Source organism: Oncorhynchus clarkii, chromosome 10, assembly GCF_045791955.1.
Source record: "Oncorhynchus clarkii lewisi isolate Uvic-CL-2024 chromosome 10, UVic_Ocla_1.0, whole genome shotgun sequence".
Lineage (NCBI taxonomy): Eukaryota > Metazoa > Chordata > Actinopteri > Salmoniformes > Salmonidae > Oncorhynchus > Oncorhynchus clarkii.
In genome coordinates, this window is record NC_092156.1 from 52,730,339 (window position 1) to 52,745,166 (window position 14,828).

Here is a 14,828-nt window from a genome sequence, read left to right on the forward strand (position 1 = left end):
GTCCTGTGTGTAGCTGGTGTAGAGAGTCAGGCGCAGGACAGCAGAAATGAGTAATCACCGTATTTTTACTCAAAATATCAAAATACAAAGTAACATCACCTGCACACCATGACAGACCGAAAATACAAACAATCACTCACAAATACAACATGGGGAACAGAGGGTTAAATAATAAACAAGTAATTAGTTGAGTGAAGCCAGGTGTGAAAAAGACAAAGACAGAACAAATGGAAAATGGATCGGCGGTGGCTAGAAAGCTGGTGACGTCAACTGCCAAACGCCTCCCGAACAAAGAGAGGGACCGACTTCGGTAGAAGTCGTGACAAACATTTTTTAAAGTGACCAGTGTTCAATGACTCTATGTACATAGGGCAGCAGTCTCTAAGGTGCTGAGTAGAGTAGCGGGTGGTAACCGGTTGAGAACAGTGACTAAGGTTAGTGGTGAATGTTTAACAGTCTGATGGCCTGGAGGTAGAATTTGTTCCTCAATTTCTTGGTCCCGGGCTTTGATGCACCTGTACTGTCTCCACATTCTAGATGGTAGTGGGGTGAACAGGCCGTGGCTCGGGTGGCTGAGGTCCTTGATGATCTTATTGGCCTTCCTGTGACACAGGTGCAGTAGATGTCCTGGAGGGCTGACCGCACAATCCTCTGGAGATCCCTGCGATTGCTGATGTTACAGTTGCAGTACCAGGATGCAGGACAGGATGCTCTCAATGGTGCATCTGTAGAAGTTTGTGAGGGTCTTAGGTTCCAAGCCAAATTTCTTCAGCCTCCTGAGGTTGAAGAGGGGCAGGTTGTGAGTGATGTGCACACCGAGGAACTTGAAGCTTTTGACTCTCTCCACTGTGGCCCTGTCGATGTGGATGGGGGCGTGCTTTCTCTACTGTCTCCTGTAGTCCACAATCAGCTCCTTTGTTTTGTTGACGTTGAAGTAGAGGTTATCTTTTTGTCACCACTCCGCCAGGGCTCTCACCTCCTGTCTCGCTGTTATTGTTATTCAGGCCTAGCACTGATGTGTCGTCAGCAAACTTGATGATTGAATTGGAAACGTGCGTGGCCACGAAGTCATGGGTGAACAGGGAGCACGCACTTCTGTGGAGCCCCCGTATTGAGGATCAGCGTGGCGGATATGTTGTTTCCTACCCTTCACCACTTGGGGCAAGCCCGTCAGGAAGTCCAGGACCCAGTTGCACATGGAGGGGTTCAGAGCTTAGTGAAGAGCTTTGGAGGGTACTAGCTGTAGTCGATGAACAAAATTCTTACATTCAGTTGAAGTCAGAAGTTTACATACACTTAGGTTGGAGTCATTAAAACTCATTTTCAACCACTCCACAAATTTCTTGTTAACAAACTATAGTTTTGGCAAATCGGAAAGGACATCTACTTTGTGCATGACACAAGTAAATATTCCAACAAAACTATAGTTTTGTTTACAGTATCACAATTCCAGTGGGTCAGAGGTTTACATACACTAAGTTCACTGTACTTTTAAACAGCTTGGAAAATTCAAGAAAATTATGTCATGGCTTTAGAAGCTTCTGATAGTTAAAGGCACATGACAGCCCACTTGGAGTTTGCCAACAGGCACCTAAAGACTCTCAGACCATGAGAAACAATATTCACTGGTTTGATGAAACCAAGATTGAACTATTTGGCCTAAATGCCAAGCGTCACGTCTGGAGGAAACCTGGCACCATCCCTTCGACGAAGAATGGTGGTGGCAGCATCATGCAGTGGGGATGTGCTTCAGCGGCAGGGACTAGGAGAATCATCAGGATTGAGGGAAAAATGAATGGAGCAAAGCACAGAGTTCCTTGATGAAAACCTGCTCCAGAGCTCTCAGGACCTAAGACTGGGGTGAATGTTCATCTCCCAACAGGACAACGATCCTAAGCACACAGCCAAGACAATGCAGGAGTGGCTTTGGGACAAGTCTCTGAATGTTCCTGAGTGACCAGCCAGAGCCCGGACTTGAACACAATCGAAAATCTCTGGAGAGACCTGAAAATAGCTGTGCAGCGATGCTCCCCATCCAACATTTGATTTGATTTGAACATGACAGAGCCTGAGAGGATCTGTGAGGCAAGCTTGTAGCGTCATACCCAAGAAGACTCGAGGCTGTAATTTCTGCCAAAGGTTCTTCAACAAAGTACTGAGTAAAGGGTCTGAATACTTATTGTTAGTAGAAAAAATAATATAATTTTCAAAATGTTTGTAGTATACATTAAGAGCTCAGTATTTGAATTATTTATTTTATTCAGTCTTTTTGCTAATCTTTATCAATGGTTCCACAATTTGGGAGGTAACTGTATGTGTTGTGTGGGGGATATAGCCAGAGCACTTACTGTTATAAATGTTTAATGTACACACTTATCGTTAATGCATCTTATCTTAACTAATTCAGTCACAATGCCATTAGGGTTGTCAATAGATCATATTAGCAGAGGTTATGATATAGAGGTCATAAATCAAAAGGATGAGTTGCAAACAAGTCCACAGCCCTAAAGGCCTATACAGAGTATTCAATGGTTTCAAATGTAAAATGTGTCTAGGCCTAGAGGTAGAACTATTACATTTGATCTAAGGTAGTCTAAAAGTATGGAATTGCTTCATCACCTGAGCTGGATCTGCCTCATTGTTTACACTAGCTTCTACAGTATATCCATACAGTCAGATTCCACAGACACTAATTGAGATTCACAGCTACAAAGTCAAATTGGCTACAAAAATGATCTTAATTGAAATCATCTTAATTTAAGGTTAGGGTTAGGCATAAGGTTAGCAGTGCAGTTAAGGTTAGATTTAAAATAAACTTTGATGAAAATAAATGGTAAATATGGGTGGGGTTTATGACTTAGAAGCTAGTCTAGGAGTTAGACATGAATCTGTCTCTCCTGTAGTTATCCTTCCTTGTCGTCTGTACTGGTGTAGGATCTTAATGTGATCACTCTTTTGTTGCTGGGATTTTTTTCTGCATTGCAGGAAAATCAAATCAAATGTTATTTGTCCAATGTCCCGAATAAAACAGGTCTAGTAGACCTTACCATGAAATGTTTTCCTACAAACCCTTAATTAAACAACAATGCGGTTCAAGAAATAGAGTTAAGAAAATATTTACTAAATACACTAAAGTAAAAATTAAATAAAGTGAATATGAGCTTCATGATTTACACAAATTCACTGAAAACACGCAATAACAACGGTTATATTAGCAGGCTATTGCACTTTTCATTAAGCATAATTTTGGACAAATAATAGATTCATGCAACATTATAGACTAAACTTTCAAATCCTGTTAGGCCTACTGTAGGTTTATTTTTCTGCGACAATAGGCTTATTGGTCAAATTAAAATCCTACACCTGTAAATCAACCATATACTGAACAACTAGGATGGCCCATGAATTTAGTTGTAATCAGGCATCAGACAAAACAAATATATAAGGGCGAGATATTGGAGATCACGAGACATGTACTAAATCATTCAAGAGAGGTCAGAAATTGTTTAGTTTAAACATGGAGCTGTAACATAATTGCGGACAGTATCCTATTTAGCCTATTTATAAAGGAGAAATGTATCCCGACAAAAAGCAGATATTGCCATGGCGGACACGTGGGTTTATGTGTTGGGGAAAAAGGGGGACAATTTATTTGAGAACATAACTACACTACAATCCTATTTTCAAACAAAAAAACTCTCCTTTCTCCGCTGCACATGTCAAGACTTCAAAAATCACTAGTCTGTCGCACATATGGGCCAACTTTCTCACCTATTGTAGCTTTGAAAGAAGGCTAACTACTGATATTATCATCAACATTTTTTAAATATTTTAATCGACCGTAGCTTGCCTGGAATCCCGGAAATCTTCCTGAATAGCGTTGGATGCGAAATTAGGAAGCCTAGCGGAAAGCATCTGCAGCAGAATCTGCTTATGTCAGGTGTTCTTCTGTCCACTGCTGTAGTCAAGGCACGGAGCGGTGAGATAGAGGTGGATTGCATCGAAGTCACTCTCTGCCATTGTCATACATTTAAAAAAAAAAATGTTAGCCTCGAAGCATTGGTTATGGATAAATTTGATTATACTGTGTCTCGGTCAAGCCAGTCTAGCTGCACCTAAAAAGGTTTTTCGATGCCCTTCGGGATGCTCGTGCTCCAGGGAGACCATTATCTGTGTCGGGACCTCAAGTGTACCACGGACTATGCCGAATGACATCAACTCACTGTGAGTATTGTCCTCAATTTATTCATCGTCACACATAGTTGAAAGGAAAATACAGTTGTCCTATCACATGGAATGTTGAAAAACGTGCAAGCATGAATTGTGTAATGACATGAAGTTTGTAATGACTTCAGTGTTACAAATGTAGCCTAACCCACTTTTTTTGTGTCAATGATTTCCTCGTTACAGACTATTTAGACAACTGAAGCATATTAATAGGTTAATGCTGGTTTCATATTGTCAACATTATGTCGATCTTCCACCAGGAGCATAGTAAATGGATCCCTCGCAGAAATCACAGAGGCCATGTTCTCCCTCATGCCATCTCTGCAGTTGCTGTACGTAGCCACATAATTTACATTTTCAGCAAGTACCTAAGAATATTTTGTTTTTATAGTAACCTATACATGGATGCAGCAATGCAGGCCTACACCACTAACTGTAAATGCAATTCTGATGAGGCTGTGGTCCTGTATGGCTCAGTTGGTAGAGCATGACGCTTGCTAAATCAGGGCTGTGGTTTGAATTCCTGGTGCTACCCAAACGTACAATGGATGTATGCATGAATAAGTCGCTTTCTGTTAAATGGCATAAATGATTACTATATCAGACAGAGACACATGCAGGGAGTCGTGTCAGACTGAACTGCCTTATTTATGAACAGTATTTCAATGACTTCGATAGTCTGTTTGGTCATTGTGTCTTGCAGATCGAAGGTCCGTCACTCACTAAATGGTCCGTCACTCACTAAATGACTAGATATTATGATGTAGCCATGAAAATGATTACTACAGTAATCATTTCAATTCTTCACTTGAAATCACACACACACTTGCGCGAGTACGAATGCAAGCCCTAACACGCACACAACTCACTGCATCCATGCTGCTAATCATTTTTTTTCTTCATCTTTAATAAGTGTAACATTTGCCTTCTAAATGTTAAAAGTGGAATATGCTATGGAATTTTGGCTAGTATGACCCAAAACGTATCATGTTTTTCTTATTTTCTCAGGCTTCTCAATTCAAATTCATTGACCACCATCAAAGATGATGCATTCTATGGCCTTCCTCATCTTGAATATTTGTGAGTATTTGGTTCAAACTAATTTGGCTTCCTCTCCTCAGTCAACTGTTTTTGCAGAGACTGTATGATTAACAAACATCTGAATTAATCTTCAATGTCTAAACACATTTTAAGGTGGCCTATGGAGCACTAGTGTAATGTGATACCTGTAATTCGCCATGATTTTTTCTTAATTTGTGTCATATAAAAACAAAAGTTGTTAGCTTTAGTAAAATAAGTAACTTGATGTTTTTAAAAGTGAATAACAAGCTCAAAAGACAGCTAGAGTAACATCATTACTCCCTTAATTTATTACATTTGTGATTAACAGATTCATAGAAGGCAACAAGATTGAGACCATCGCCAAAAATGCCCTCAGAGGTCTCCGAGACGTGACTCATTTGTAAGTCTGCTGATACCATTTCTACCGTCTCTATTCTACCCAGGGCTGTAACTGCATATGAAGACACCAAGGTCCGGACCTCTGTAATTGTTTAGAATTAAAAAAATATACAGTACCAGTCAAAAGTTTGGACACACCTACTCATTCAAGGGTTTTTCTTTATTTCTACTATTTTCTACATTGTATAATAATAGTGAAGACATCAAAACAATGAAATAACACATATGGAATCATGTAGTAACCAAAAAAAGTGTTAAACAAATAAAAATATATTGTATATTTTAGATTATTCAGGGTAGCCACCCTTTGCCTTGATGACAGCTTTGCACACTCTTGGCATTCTCTCAACCAAATTCACCTGGAATTAATTTCAAACAATCTTGAAGGAGTTCCCACATATGCTGAGTACTTGTTGGCCGCTGTTCCTTCACTCTGTGGTCCAACTCATCCCAAATCATCTCAATTGGGTTGAGGTCGGGTGATTGGGAAGGCCATGTCATCTGATGCAGCACTCCATCATTCTCCTTCTTGGTCAAATAGCCCTTACACAGCCTGGAGGTGTGTTGGGTCATTGTCCGGTTGAAAAACAAATGATAGTCCCACTAAGCGCAAACCAGATGGGATGGCGTATCGCTGCAGAACGCTGTGGTAGCCATGCTGGTTAAGTGTGCCTTGAATTCTAAATAAATCAGTGACAGTGTCACCAGCAAAGCACCCCCATCACAACTCCTCCTCCATGCTTCACAGTGGGAACCACACATGGGGAGATCATCCATTCACCTGCTCTGCGTCTCACAAAGACTAGTGGTGGAAAAAGAACCAAATTGTCATACTTCATTAAAAGTATCGATACCTTAATGGAAAATTACTCAAGTAAAAGTGAAATACTACTTGAGTAAAAGTCTAAAAGTATTTGGTGCTAAATATAATTGAAAATGTAAATGTAATTAATAAAATATACTTATGTATGAAAAGTGTAAATAATTTCAAATTTCTTATATTAAGCAAAGCAGACGGCACCCTGTCTGGGTACATTACAACACTCAGACATAATCTACAAATTATGCATTTGTGTTTAGTGAGCCTGTCAGATCAGAGGCAGTAGGGATAACCACGTATTATCTTGATAAGTGCGTGAAAGTCCTCAACTGGCAGCTTCATGAAATAGTACCCACAAAACACCAGTCTCAACGTCAACAGTGAAGAGGCGACTCCGGGATGCTGGCCTTCTAGGCAGAGTTCCTCTGTCCAGTGTCTGTGTTCTTTTGCCCATCTTAATCTTTTCTTTTTATTGGCCAGTCTGAGATATGGCCTTTTCTTTGCAACTCTGCCTAGAAGGCCAGCATCCCGGAGTTTCCTCCTCACTGTTGACGTTCAGACTGGTGTTTTGTGGGTACTATTTAATGAAGCTGCCATTTGAGGACTTGTGAGGCGTCTGTTTCTCAAACTAGACCCTCTAATGTACTTGTCCTCTTGCTCAGTTGTGCACCGGGGCCTCCCACTCCTCTTTCTATTCTGGTTAGAGCCAGTTTGCTCTGTTCTGTGATGGGAGTAGTACATAGCGTTGTATGAGATCTTTAGTTTCTTGGCAATTTCTCGTATGGAATAGCCTTCGTTCCTCAGAACAAGAATAGACTGACGAGTTTCAGAAGAAAGGTCTTTGTTTCTAGCCATTTTCTGGCCTGTAATCAAACCCACAAATGATGATGCTCCTGATACTCAACTAGTCTAAAGAAGGACAGTTTTATTACTTCTTTAATCAGCACAACAGTTTTCAGCTGTGCTAATATGATTGAAAAAAGGTTTTCTGATGATCAATTAGCATTTTAAAATGATAACCTTGGATTAGCTAACACAACGTGCCATTGGAACACAGGAGTGATGGTTGCTGATAATCGGCCTCTGTACGCCTATGTAGATATTCCATAAATAAAATCAGCCGTTTCCAGCTACAATAGTAATTTACAACATTAACAATGTCTACACCGCCTTTCTGATCAATTTTATGTTATTTTAATGGACAAAAAATGTGCTTTTCTTTCAAAAACAAGGACATTTCTAAGTGACCCCAAGCTTTGGAACGGTAGTGTATATATAGAGAGAGATTTTTTAGGACCTCAGTCAAGATCTCAACTTACTGCTAAGAGTTAGAATAATAGAATACACAAGGTGCAATTTTGAAACTTAGTTGTGAATTGGCAGTTTTTCTTTTGTTATATGTCACTCACAGACAGTCACTCAATTAGCCCAAGTCAGTTAAAACATTTTTGATTGGTAAATTAGTCTAGTTAGTCTATCCAGCTATATAAAATTGCAGTAATCATGGCCGAATTCCCGACCCGGCCCAGGGGCCCTGACTTCCAGGGGGCCCCCGTTGATTTTGTTAGTCACTCCCACTCAGATATCATATTAGCATGGCATAAGTCATGACAAAATGTGTAGAATTGCAGAAAAAGTGCTTTAAAACTGCAAAAAATTATCCCCATCCAATGACAAAACATTTAGAATTGTAGGAAATTATCTGTAAAACTGCAACCCCCCCAAAATGATTTGTTTACTTTTTGTTCATAAAATACTTTTTCTGCTTACAAATTCCTTTGTACGCATTCAATTATAGTTTTGAATCCTGGTGCTGAGTTAATGTGAGTTAATGTGTTGCGACTTATTCTATAGCTAAATCTCAAACCAAACACTTGGCCACTAAGTCCTTTATTGAGTGGTGTTGTGTTCGATAGTGATCATTCGTGTTTTGGCCAACATTAGCATTGGGACAATGCGCACTCCATGTCCCAATTGCCACTTAGCAATATTCAAACATTCTAAATCCATTTGCGAGAATCGCCTCCTGCGATCTGTCTTGTACCATGACTCACTTGCTATGAAACATGGGTACTGAGAACCTGGGGAAGACACAGACGCATACTCGGATAGACAGTGAGAAAGTTGAAAAAAAAAAAGAATCGGCGTTGGATGCCCACTCAATAAAGAGGCTTCCAAAGGGCGCAGTGGAGCCATCAATGACTCAAGACTAGCATTTTTAGATTGACTCAATTGACTTGTAAGTGCTCGAAGTACTCAAGTGTTTGGTTTGAGATTCAGCCTATATGTTTATAGATCAACTTTTTGCTGACCCCCCAACCCCCCCGTCCAAACCTCACTAAACTCAGACAGACCCTGTCTCTGCCATCTCTTCCATCTTTATTGTCTCTCGATCTCTATTATATTCCATCTTTATAATCTCTACCATCTCTATTTTCTATCATGTCTATCATCTGTACTATTTCTACCATCTCTTCCATTTTTCAATAATTTCTATCGGCGCTATCATTTCACTCTCCCTGATCATCTCTCTGTACCACCTCTGTCATTTCTATCAGATCTATCAATCTCTTATATCTACCATTTCTATTGTCTCTACCATTTCTATCATTTATATTCTCTACTATCTTTATCATCTCAATCCTCCACCCAAGAATCTCTCTCCATGATGACACATTATTTTTCTCACCGTCTCCTGCCGCACTGTCTCTCGCAGGTCGCTGGCTAACAACAACATGAGGGCTTTGCCAAGGGATCTCTTCCACGATCTTGACTCCCTGCTAGAGCTGTGAGTAAGAAACCCAGCTAGCAATCACTTATAGGACCACAGGTTTCAATGAGGCAGCACTGACACTGCACCAAACATCTCTAATTGACAGTTGGCAACCTGCTCTTATTAGGCTTTTAATGAGATTAACAGGAAATGGTTGTTATACTCAGCTACTTCAGTCAGAATGCTGCTTGTGCTTAAAGAGTTAATGGTCAATTTGTGTATATACCTCAATGTTTTGTTTTTAGTAGGTTCAATAATTAAGTGCTTTGTACCGTACACTGGCCAGACAGTGATTTAGAAATGGTGCACAAAATTGTTACTAGGGACAAGCTTAGTCCCGCATGCATACAGGGTGCCATTTTTGTCACAGAACAGAGCACAGATCTGTGAAAAACATTGTAGAGCTCCACATTTATAATATGCAGTGCAATATCATTTGAAAACGTTATTTAATGTTGTGCATAACTGCCAATTGCTCATGCAAAATTTTGCCCATAATGTGTTGTTGTTTTGGCATTTGAAAAGGTGTATGGGATGTTACGCCTGGTCCATAGACAACCTTCAGCCCCTTTCCCCTAGGTCCATCTGAAGAGAGATTGGATAGGTGAAATCAACATGATGTTTCATCAAATCTGAAAACCCACAAGGGGCTAAGGAAAGGGACTAGGGGTTGTTTTGAAAAAAGTGTTAGAGTTAGGTTTAATCTGATTTTAGGGAAGTAGATAAAGGGCTTCATTGCCACAATCCCAAACTATCCCTTTAATTGGTGTCCAGGAAACTAGCCCCTAGAGTCCAGACATTATTTTCTTGCAGTGTGAGGATACTGGATGGTATACATGTTCCCCATTATTTTAACTCTGAATGCCCTAAGCTTTGCCTTTTACTAAGTAATCACATTCTATCTTTTGGTGGATTTGTTTATGTTACTGCATCCATCCTCTGTCACATGTTAGGGATTTGAGAGGCAACATATTTCAGTGTGACTGCGAGAACAAGTGGCTGATGATGTGGCTGAAAAACACCAACGCTACCGTATCGGATGTCAACTGCGCAGGTCCCATAGAAATGAAGGGCAAACGCCTGAATGACCTTCCCATCCCGCCAGACGAGTGTATCTCCACGGGTAATTTAACCAGTCAAACATAAATGTCACACCCAACAAATGTATATTATTTCTCCTTTTAAGAATTATAATTTTGGTGTGTGTGTTGAGGGGGAATCAAATATACAGTTATGCATTTTATTTATAGGCACACTTGCCATCTGTGTGATACTGTAATAATACTACACATATACTGTAGTAGCTCTACATACTATGAACCATGTTTGATTTACATATTGTGATACACAAAGGTTTCATGACACACAGTCCTTTCACACCATATGTGTTGTCTGTTCAGCAGTTGATCAGATTTCTTGTAACAACACAAATACCTTTTTAACTCTTACATGGTAAAATACATTTTACTTTCTGTAATAATGTATTGGACATCATCAGTACTTTGCTGTTGAATAATTAACAAAAAATGACCAATATGGACAATGGGGGCTTTAATTCTTCAAATTCAAGTTATATTTAATTACTAATTTGTTGTAGCTTAATTAGAGAGTTGCCAGATTATTGTGGCCTTGTGTGGACATCAGGTTCTCCTCTGTACACATTTTTGTGTTGTGTTCATCATGTTGTGTTCCTTTTCTGCCCCACAGACTTTGTCCGTCATCAGTCCATTCCAACCCAGGCTTTGTCGGCTGACATTTTCTCCCATAAGGAGGACATTTATGTGGCGATGGCTGACCCCAATTACAACAGCTGTGTGGTCATGGAATGGGACCACATTGAAATGAATTTCAGGCCTTTCGATAACATCACAGGTTTGATTTCTTTTCGTGTTTGTTTAAAAAATAAAATAAAAGTTTATTGATTGTAGGCCTATCCTTGTTGTTTAGTTAAATATACTAGAAATCTCACCGTCCATTTTTTTTGTTTTTCAGTTGTACCATACACTGAGTTTACAAAACATTTTCATGCTCTTTCCATGACATAGACTGACCAGGTGAATCCAGGTGAAATCTATGAACCCTTATTGATATCACCTGTTAAATCCACGTCAATTAGTGTAGATGAAGGGGAGGAGACAAGTTAAAGAAGATTGTTAAGCCTTGACACAATTGAGACATGGATTGTGTATGTGTACCATTCAGGGGGTAAATGGGCAAGACAAAATATTTAAGTGCCTTTGAAAGGGGTATTGTAGTAGGTGCAAGGCACTCCGGTTTGAGTGTACCAAGAACTGCAACGCTGCTGGGTTTTTCACACTCAACAGTTTCCCGTGTGTATCAAGAATGGTTCACCACCCAAAGGACATCCAGCCAACTTGACACAACTATGGGAGGCATTGGAGTCAACATGCGCCAGCTTCCCTGTGGAATGCTTTCGACACCTTGTAGTCCATGCCCCTACAAATTGAATTTAGGCCCCAACGAATTACGGAAAAGGAGGGTACAACTCAATATTTTTTCATTTGTAAAAACGTTTTAAATTTTATTTAACCAGGCAAGTCAGTTAAGAACAAATTCTTATTTACAATGACGGCCTACCCCGGGCAAACCTGGACGACACCCTATGGGACTCCCCAATCACGGCCGGATGTGATGCAGTCTGGATTTGAACCAGAGACTGTAGTGATACCTCTTGCACAGAGATGCAGTGCCTTAGACCGCTGCGCAACTCTGGAGCAAATATTAGGAAGGTGTTCCTAATGTTTTTTACACTCAGTTTACATTTGTTGTTCCACACACAATTCAATAGAAATCACAAATTTGACTGGCCAGGACCTTAATACAACTTATCTAGTGTGAATGTATATTGAGAAACATTCTTTTCAAGTTGAAGTTTTTATTACACTCATATAGCAGTCAATATAAACTGAAATACAATCAGCATACAAAATATTAAGATAAGAGTAACAAAATAAAAAGTAAATACATTTGATAAAAAATGTCCTGCATCTTAAAGCGGCTCCTTAATCAATGAGCAGAAATATAGGGTGGTTGACCTCTTGTACTGTTCAGTTCTAGACTTTGGTATAGTCAGTTGGTTTTGGCTGCGGGTGTTCCTGCCTGTCACTGTTTCGTCAGGGGGTAGCCAGTCTTTGAATTTAGATTTTAGGAGGCTGACAGCGAAATCCTTGCAGAGTTGTGTCGTTATTTCATCGCAAGTGCCTCAGTATAACGGGAGTATCAATCCTAGGATGGTGTAGCATGCTCTTTTCTGAATAATTTCCAGGTCATCAGACTGGGCCTGGGTCAGTGAGCTATTCCATCACATGAGTAGTGGTAGAGCTTATAGGACTTGATAATTTGACTATATTTTATTTCATTTTGTTCTCATTCATAATTTCACTATTACTAATTATTTAAATATTACTCCAGGAAAGTCTGTTGTTGGATGCAAGTCTGTTCTGATTGACAACCACGTCTTGGTAATCGTGACTCAGCTCTTTGGCGGATCCCACATCTACAAGTTTGATGATCAGCAAAACAAGTTCACCAAGTTCCAAACCATTGAGGTCTTCAACATCTCCAAACCCAATGACATTGAGGTGTTCCAAATAGCCGGCGAGTGGTACTTCATCATTGTGGACAGCTCCAAGGCAGGCCTATCTACTCTGTACAAGTGGAACGACCAAACGGACCGGAACGAGACCGGTTTCTACTCCTACCAGTTCCTCCACGAGTGGTTCCGAGATACGGACGCCGAGTTCGTCGAGCTAGACGGGAAGTCCCACCTCATCTTGGCCAGTCGCTCTCAGGCGCCTGTCATTTACCTCTGGAACAAGAGCAGCCAGAAGTTCCAGCTGCACAACGAAATCCCAAATGTTGACGACGTGGTGGCGGTCAAAGCCTTCCGGGTGGACGAGGAGCTCTACCTGGCCATGACGTGCTACATCGGTGACTCCAAAGTCCTCAAGTGGACCAGCAAGCAGTTCACTGAGGTGCAGGCCCTGCCTTCTCGTGGCGCCATGGTCCTCCAGCCGTTTTCATTCAAGGACAGGCACTACTTGGCCCTGGGAAGTGATTACTCCTTCACACAGATCTACTTGTGGGATGAGGAGATCAAAATGTTCTCTAAGTTCAAGGATATCTATGTGCAGTCTCCACGTTCTTTCAATGTGGTGTCCACTGACCGGCGTAATTTTTTATTTTCCTCCAGCTTCAAAGGGAAAACTATGGTCTTTGAGCATGTTATTGTCGACATAAGCCTGTGAAACTAGAAAGCTTTTATTTGTGCCTAACACCATCAAATGATTGTTTCTGACACATTTATACCCCTGGCCATGAGTAGTAAATTATTTATTTATTTCATGAAAGATGAATATAGTGTTTTAAATTAGTCTTTTTCATTTGCAATGAACTATGGTTTAGACAGTCTCTGCAAAACTATGAATTTCTCTTTGTTTACGTTTGTTAACATTTTGTTATTGAATGTAATGATAGATTGGTAAAATGATTGTTAAGTTTGAAACCAAAATAATCATATTAAAGCAATGACAATATGTGAAATGTAACCCGCATGCTGAACAATTGGCTGCCAATACCTGCAATGGTCTTGTACAGTGACTTATCAGGGATATGATTATAGCAACTGCACAGTATTTACAGCTAGCTGTTAAACATTAACAACTATTATACCTTTACTGAACATAATGAATAACGGAACTGAAATTGATGATGGCCAGCTATATGGTGGAACAGTGCCTGGCTAATAGCAAAACAGAATGTCAATAATGTAGTATTAATTCCTATGCAAGATAATGATACATATCTTTCTGTATATTTAATGCTGTACTTTATTATTATGCTTTATTATATGCTGTACTACATTAGTACAGTTAGCTAGAACTTCATTTATATAATACACATATATTCCTTGTCTTTAGTGTCATGACCTTGCTGCCTTTACCTTCAACATGTTAACTATGCCCTACTACAGTATGTTACCTCTGTACAATGTTGATGTTCTGAACAAATGGTGTTTTCAGCCACATCTATCTATGTACTGTATATAAGTTAGACATAAAGAACATTAATTGAATGTAGATTCCATTTGGCTTTAAGAAGATCCTCGTGAAATAATTGTTCTCCATTTATTATTTAACATTTGTGGATTTAAAATGCAATAGAATTAAAGCATCTGACAGGAAATATACTGCACTGTTGTTTTTGTTCCCATTATTCTGTACAGCATACCTAGCACATACAAATGCTGAGAATTTGTCTGTGTGGCAATGATAAAGTGCCTAAGATGGCAAAGTTAAGATGTGTAGCCTTCTCAGCACTGAGCCTTTGTGACAGATTTATCTCTGGCTTGCAAGAATAGAGGACATCAGTGCATCGGTAGGCTACATGTATTAGCTAGTGTTATGAGAATAAGAGAAATTGTAATGTGTGGGGAAATTTCCAAACCACTTCCATTCCTTGATTAGTTGTCAATCAATGTTGTAATAGGAGGGCAAGTAGGCCTATGCTGTTATATTTCTTTCTTTG

General features: G+C 39.8%; 1 protein-coding gene across 1 annotated transcript; it reads left to right on the top strand.

The window, feature by feature from the left end:
* The first annotated feature begins 3,471 nt into the window (after nucleotides 1-3,471).
* Nucleotides 3,472-14,490, top strand: LOC139419642 (leucine-rich repeat LGI family member 2-like). Its single transcript, XM_071169627.1, has 8 exons — nucleotides 3,472-4,224; nucleotides 4,488-4,559; nucleotides 5,236-5,307; nucleotides 5,618-5,689; nucleotides 9,225-9,296; nucleotides 10,235-10,404; nucleotides 10,989-11,153; nucleotides 12,714-14,490. Exons 1-8 carry the CDS (start codon nucleotides 4,043-4,045, stop codon nucleotides 13,547-13,549), a joined length of 1,641 nt encoding a protein of 546 aa, XP_071025728.1. The 5' UTR covers nucleotides 3,472-4,042; the 3' UTR covers nucleotides 13,550-14,490.
* Nucleotides 14,491-14,828: the final 338 nt, after the last annotated feature.

What these genes read in the sequence shown, in the direction of transcription:
- LOC139419642 (XM_071169627.1), top strand. Translation starts at nt 4,043, where the DNA reads ATGTTAGCCTCGAAGCATTGGTTATGGATAAATTTGATTATACTGTGT. An exon ending in CCGAATGACATCAACTCACT is followed by an intron (nt 4,225 to 4,487) that starts GTGAGTATTGTC and finishes ATCTTCCACCAG; the next exon opens with GAGCATAGTAAATGGATCCC. An exon ending in CTCCGAGACGTGACTCATTT is followed by an intron (nt 5,690 to 9,224) that starts GTAAGTCTGCTG and finishes TGTCTCTCGCAG; the next exon opens with GTCGCTGGCTAACAACAACA.